Raw genomic sequence first — 6,724 nt, 5'->3', positions numbered from 1 at the left:
TTTTAGAAGTAAATCGTCTTCGAAAGACCATTTATTGTAAGTAAGGTTTGCATCCAAATGAATCAATGGTGTAATTCTGCAAATATTGTTTGATTCATTTATTATCAAAGTGCATATATTGCTTTCTTTTTGCTTCCCTATTGTATGCTTCTTTGAAAGCTTAATTCCATCGTACATGAGTAGAGCAAAAGATGATCCAAACATTGAGTGAAAGCATTGAAGAATGTCCACAACTAATGTAGGAGATGCTGGTGAGTTAAGAGACCAACTTTGGACACTTTCAATTGTGAAGGAATAATCTTTCTGAATTGAAGTGAACATGTGCCATGGAGCGTTTTTTGTTTCCCATGCATTCGCAATGTTGTCAAACATGGTCTTAAGTAGTTGTTCATATGTAAGAGTTGGGAAAAAATGGAGGAGGCACATGAGAACATTTTTGTTCATTGGATTTAAAAGAATAGTCTTACAATTCTCAAAAACTAATTCTTTTTAATGGAGAAGTCGGCATATGTCCATGTTTATACTCTATAGAAGAATTTGATCCACCAATAGTTTTAATTTCATGGAATTGAAAGTGAAAGCATTTGGAGTCTTTTCGAATTTTAACATGTAGCAAGGAGCTTACAATCATAGAGAAAATATGTCATACATTTCACAAAAATACAACGTACATAATGCATTCACATCGAATGCAGTAACAAACCCAAAGCTATTAATGGTAAAGCTTCCACTAGGTTTAGTAGTGTTAAGATTGTTTCTAGCCATCATCAAGTCTTCCTCGTATAGTTGGAGGAAGGGAAAAGGTAAGCGAAGGACAATGTCAACATATGTCCCTCTGATGTGGACGGGCACTTGTTCACCTCCACGTTGCACAATGTCGCTAGTGAGAGAAGGAACTTGCTCAATGCTTTGCGGGCTTTGGCAAGAATAGCAATAAGGGAAAAGTGGGTCCATGCTTACATGAACACCTCCACAAGCATCATAAACGTGGTCGATGAAGTCATCGTTCACATTTCTAAAGTGCAAAATACTGAATACCTGCAATTGCAAAAGGTAGTTGTTGTCAGTATGTGTGGTGATATATTAGTATCAACGGAGTATTCTAATACAATTATCTTCGTTCCATAGCCCAATGGTGAGACTTGGCTCATAAAATCTGCCTTTAAATCATCCTTTGTTGGCCCATCAGAAACATTTGCTAAAATGGTAAAGTCAAAGACACAAAGGGTCCCCTTTGCCTTCAAGAATGATACATTCTTCAAGATGTACATAACCACACATTCTTCATCAGAACTCTTGAATAAGTTGAGTGAGAGTGGCTGTTCTCTCATTCCCAAATGATAACTGCAATGAAGAGAAATTATGAATTGAGTGAGCACACAATGCAATTGTATAGTTCTCAAGGAAGTAAATATCAAATGATTGTCAAATTAACTTACTGCAGCTCTGTCTCCTTTCAAGAAATTGGGATACTTTGGGTAAGTACCATACTTGCAAAGTAATTTTCCCTTGAAAGCAAATCTATGAGGTGCGCAATCGGATAATTGAGTGATACTTAAAGAGATCATTGAATTGCCCCCGCCCCATAAAATTCTCTTTTGATGGGATGATGGCTTTTGCAATGGCAACATTGTATGGTGAGGGTAGAGAGTTTTTAGCATCTTTAGATACTTTGTATGAATTCACCTCATCATTCTCTTCTTTGCAAGTAAGTTGTTTGCTTGCTACCAATACAAATGTGGGAAAATGTAAGATTTCCAACCAAAGCGGCAGGCAACAAAAAACCAATAAAACTCACAATAAAAATGACACAATATCTGCTTTCACAAAATCCAGGCCAAAAAAAAGATGGAGTATGTGACTCACAATCATTCCCAGGCTTCGCATGAGGCTCCATGGCAAGCGACTCAGGGAGGCAGTGGAGCGATTGTCCGCCAGGACCAGAGTTTTACGATCCTCAAACCGGTGCCGGAGCTCCCTACTCGAAGTTTCTTAGAAAGCTCGAGTGTAGGTACTGCAGGACAGACCTCGAATTTCAGTCAGTACCTGCCATCTAAGGACGGAGCACTTATAGCATGAATATTCCACGGACCCCTCACAGTAGGACAACCAAAGAGCATTGTAAGTGTTCTGCAAAATCATTTGCAACCGGTAAAGCTGTAGAAATGTATATTTGGCTAGTCTGACAATCCTGTATTCGGTTTAACAGATTTACACATAGCATTGCCAAGCAGTCGCTATTGTTAGACTGCTGCCAGGTTGCAAAGACATGCAGAAGGAGTCCAGAAGCGACGGAATGAGCTGGGCCAGAGAATCCATTATTCAGGCCCAGTTAAACTCTGAAGACCGTGGCTCAGTGGAGAGTGGTGGCAATTGCAAGGCCAGCTTTAGGTTTAGACTAAAGGTGAACGCATCTCATGTCCGAGGACTGCCAGGTTCGGAGATGCTGAGCTTTGAGGAACGAACTTCTTTGGAACGGGTGCCCCAGCTACCTTCGGTTGAGAATTTTATACCACTTTTGCAGAAGTGCAGAAAAGAGAGAAAGCTAGCGTATGCCAAGCACTTGCATGCCTGCATGTGCAAAAGCGGGTTGGAAACTCATAGATTTCTAGGGAGCTACCTTGTCGTAACACTAGTAGAATGTGGAAGCATATGCGATGCCCTGCATGTATTTAACAGGTTACTCGACCCAAATGAGTATTCTTGGACCTCACTGATCATGGGTTATATTGAACGTGGGGAGTCACAGCATGCCCTCAACCTCTACCAGAAAATGCAAGAGGATTTTGTACATCCTAGCAAGTATACGTTTGTGGCCGTACTGAAGGCTTGTGCTCGGCTGAAAGACGTGGAAAGAGGCCGACAAATACACACTGAAATTGCCAGGAACGGGTTGGAAACAGGTCCTTTTGTTGGCAGCACTTTGCTCAATATGTATGCCAAATGTGGCTCACTTGCAAAGGCACAAGAAGTGTTTGACAGGCTTTCAGTGCGAGATGTAGTCTCATGGACTGCACTAATTGCAGGATATGCTGAACAGGGTCTCGGTGAGGAAGCGCTGAACTGTTTCGAACAAATGCAAGTGGAGGGGGTGTCTCCAAATATTGTCACATTTGTTTGCAGCTTGAAAGCTTGTAGCAACATAAGATCCATAGACAAGGGCTGTGAAATACATGCAGAGCTTGCCAGAAAGGGATTGGAAAGAGATCCTTTTGTATGTGGTTCTTTGGTTGATATGTATGCCAAATGTGGCTCGCTCACAAAAGCACAGGAATTGTTTGACAGGCTTCCAGTTCGAGATGTCGTCCTGTGGACTGCACTAATTGCGGGATATGCTGAACTGGGGTTTGGTCAGGAAGCACTGAATTGTTTCCAACAGATGCAGTCAGAAGGTGTCTCTCCAGATGCTGCTACGTTTATTTGCAGCTTGAAAGCTTGCGGCAGCATAGGTGCCATAGACAAGGGCCGGGAAATACATGCTGAGATTACCAGAAAGGGGCTGGAAAGAGAGATTTTTCTTGGCAACACTTTGGTGGATATGTATGCCAAATGTGGCTCACTTGCAAGAGCCCGGGATGTGCTTGGCAAGCTTCCAGTTCGAAATGTAGTCTCCTGGAATTCATTAATGGCAGGATATATTGAACACGGGCTGGGTAAGGAAGCGTTGAATTGTTTTGACCAAATGCAACGGGAGGGTATATCTCCAGATGCTGTCTCTTTTTTTTGCAGCTTAAAAGCTTGTGGTAGCATAGGAGCAGTAGACAAGGGTCAAGAAATACATGCTGAGATTGCCAAACGGGAGTTGGAGAGAGACCCTTCCGTTGGCAACACCTTGGTCGATATGTATGCCAAATGTGGCTTGCTTGCAAAAGCCCAAGAAACGTTTGACAATCTTCCACTTCGAGATGTAGTCTCGTGGAATGCTCTGATTACAGGTTATGCTGAGTATGGTCTTGGGGAGGAAGCACTAAGTTGTTTTGAACAGATGCACCAGGAGGGTGTCTCTCCAGATGCTGTCACGTTTCTTTGCAGTTTGAAAGCTTGTGGCAGCGTAGGAGCCATAGACAAGGGCAAAGAAATGCATGCTGAGATATCCAGACAGGAAATGGAAAGAGATCCTTATGTTGGCAACACCTTGGTTGATATGTATGCCAAATGTGGCTTGCTAGCAAAAGCATGTGAAGTGTTTGATCAGCTCCCAGTTCAAGATGTAGTTTCTTGCAATGCATTAATTACAGGCTATGCCCAGTTAGGAGAAATTGAAACTGTTTTCCATATGTTTGAGAGAATGAGAGGAGAAGGTATAAAGCCCAATGGGGTCACATTCCTCAGTATTCTTACTGTCTGCAATCATGCTGGTCTTGTGGACAAGGGCCAGAAGTACTTTGAGGCCATGAGCAAAGAGTATGGCATCACTCCAAGTATCCAGCACCATGTTTGCATGGTGGATCTCCTTGGGCGTGCAGGCCGATTAAATGAGGCTGTAGCTATGGTGGAGAAGATGCCTTGCCAACCTAATCTTGAGGTGTGGCATACCGTGTTGGGTGCTTGTCGAAAGTGGGGTAACGTGGAGCTTGGAAGACAAGCCTTTGAACATGCAGTGCGATTAGATGAAAAGGATGCTCCAGTTTATGTCTTGATGTCTAACATCTATGCAGATGCTCACATGCTGGAAGATGAGAAGAAGATTGAGGCAATGAGAGTGAAACAAGAAGCATGGAAGTACTGAAACCTATGGTATTATGCATACCTTTGTGGTTGGGATGGTAAATCATATTTCCTTCAAAATCTGCCTCACTAGAACATTTGCTGATGCAAAGAAGATGGGTTATGTGGGCACAAATCGTCCAATGAAAAATTTGGTGCATATTACCCTATGTCAAAGGGCTGTTTGAAGATGTTGTCATCCATACCTCAAGGGCAGCTTTCCATGAAGGATTACATGGAGGCAGGCAATTGTTAGAATGAAACAAGGGGAAGAAGACAGCCTTCTTTGGGAGAAGGGCTGTGTTGAGAAGCTTGTAGTGAAAGTGGGAAGAAGTTTTGAGAATATCGTAGAGAAGTTGCTTCATGGGCTGCCTTATTCAAACCATATGTTATGTTGAATCTCCCACAAGAAGACGTGGATACCCGTAATCTATCTTCAGATGATGCAGTTGATGGAGCATATGATTTAAATACGGCAGCTCATGGTTTTAATTTCTCTATTGTTTCCACTTCTCCAACCTTTCAGGCAGCAAGCCCAGGTAATGGTGATTTGCATTCGAATCGAGCAGCTGCTGAGGACCAACCTCCCATGCAAGAAACAAGCCATAAAAGGTTTTAAGTCTTGAATGTCGATGCTTGCTAGCAAGATCATGTCATGCCACACAATTAGGCCATGATAGATTTTGTAAGTGGAACTCCAACTGCAGATGCCAGACTGCATACAAGGGATCCCTTTGTGATTCTGTGATGAAAAGGACTAGTGTGATCTTTTTTGATGTGCCAAAGGACCTTGAGTGGCTCCTCCTAACCATGATTGGACCAGTTCCGATAGCAGGGTAGCAAGCATTTTTTACGTGATTTGGTGGGGAGTAGAAGCAACCTAGGAACCCTCTGCTAGATAATAATTCTTCGTGTCCAGCGTCTCCCCCAGTTTTGTACTTAATGACACTACACGACGATGAGTACAAGGAGAGAACCTGGGCAACCAAGAATGAATGCCATTAGCTTGCTTTGGTCCATGCTTAAAGAGCTTACAACAATAGCCTCAACGGCTATGATCCAACCCAAGAAACCTTAATGCTGAACTAGCATCCCTGATATACCAACAAATGGAGCCGCAATGGCAGACACGTCATGGTGGTTCTACATCTTTTTGATTGACATCCCCCTCCCTTGGATGAAATGATTTCACCTGCAAGACACCATTTCTATGCAATGCACACTTTGGAACCTCAAGAAACAAAGTTTTAAGTGCATTTGAATATCTTTTACTTTTTCCAAGGCACTAAAGCCATACAATAATGCTCTCATGAATGAAGTTAGAATAGGAGGAAGTTTAAACAAATGTCATGACATTACTAGCAAAGACTCCATCCTAGTACAAATTCTATTTTCCAAGGCACTAAATCCATACGATAATGCTCTCATGAATGAAGTTAGAATAGGAGGAAGTTTAAACAAATGTCATGACATTACTAGCAAAGGCTCTCCATCCTAGTACAAATTCTATTTTCCAAGGCACTAAAGCCATACAATAATGCTCTCATGAACGAAGTTAGAATAGGAAGAAGTTTAAACAAACGTCATGACATTACTAGCAAAGGCTCTCCATCCTAGTACAAATTCTATTTTCCAAGGCACTAAAGCCATAGAATATGAACGAAGTTAGAATAGCAGGAAGTTTAAACAAATGTCATGACATTACTAGCAAAGACTCTCCATCCTAGTACAAATTCTATTTTCCAAGGCACTAAAGCCATACAATAATACTCTCATGAATAGGAGGAAGTTTAAACAAATGTCATGACATTACTAGCAAAGGCTCTCCATCCTAGGATAAATTCTATTTTCCCCCAATCTATAGGATCCACCAAATCTTGATTGTACACACCAAATCTATTGTTAAAATTATACATCTCGTATCCATCCACAACATATAGTTGATGTAAAATATATCATGTAATCTATATGAATATGTAGTGTTTATATAAGAATATAAGAACAAATACATAAAATC

General features: G+C 41.6%; 1 protein-coding gene across 1 annotated transcript; it reads left to right on the top strand.

The window, feature by feature from the left end:
* The first annotated feature begins 1,644 nt into the window (after window positions 1–1,644).
* Window positions 1,645–5,820, top strand: LOC147905384 (pentatricopeptide repeat-containing protein At3g09040, mitochondrial-like). The gene is made up of 3 exons (XM_087371169.1): window positions 1,645–1,748; window positions 1,837–2,121; window positions 2,210–5,820. The coding sequence occupies exon 3, from the start codon at window positions 2,270–2,272 to the stop codon at window positions 4,727–4,729; it is 2,460 nt and encodes an 819-aa protein (XP_087227295.1). The 5' UTR covers window positions 1,645–1,748; window positions 1,837–2,121; window positions 2,210–2,269; the 3' UTR covers window positions 4,730–5,820.
* The last annotated feature ends 904 nt before the right edge of the window (window positions 5,821–6,724 follow it).

Source organism: Dipteris shenzhenensis, chromosome 1, assembly GCF_047967505.1.
Source record: "Dipteris shenzhenensis isolate YYH24624 ecotype China chromosome 1, Dip_SZ_1.0, whole genome shotgun sequence".
NCBI lineage: Eukaryota > Viridiplantae > Streptophyta > Polypodiopsida > Gleicheniales > Dipteridaceae > Dipteris > Dipteris shenzhenensis.
Note: the sequence above shows the minus strand (reverse complement) of the source record. Positions and strands in the feature narration are given on the sequence as shown.

Coding starts and splice junctions, on each gene's coding strand:
- LOC147905384 (XM_087371169.1), top strand. CDS start 2,270: ATGCAGAAGGAGTCCAGAAGCGACGGAATGAGCTGGGCCAGAGAATCC.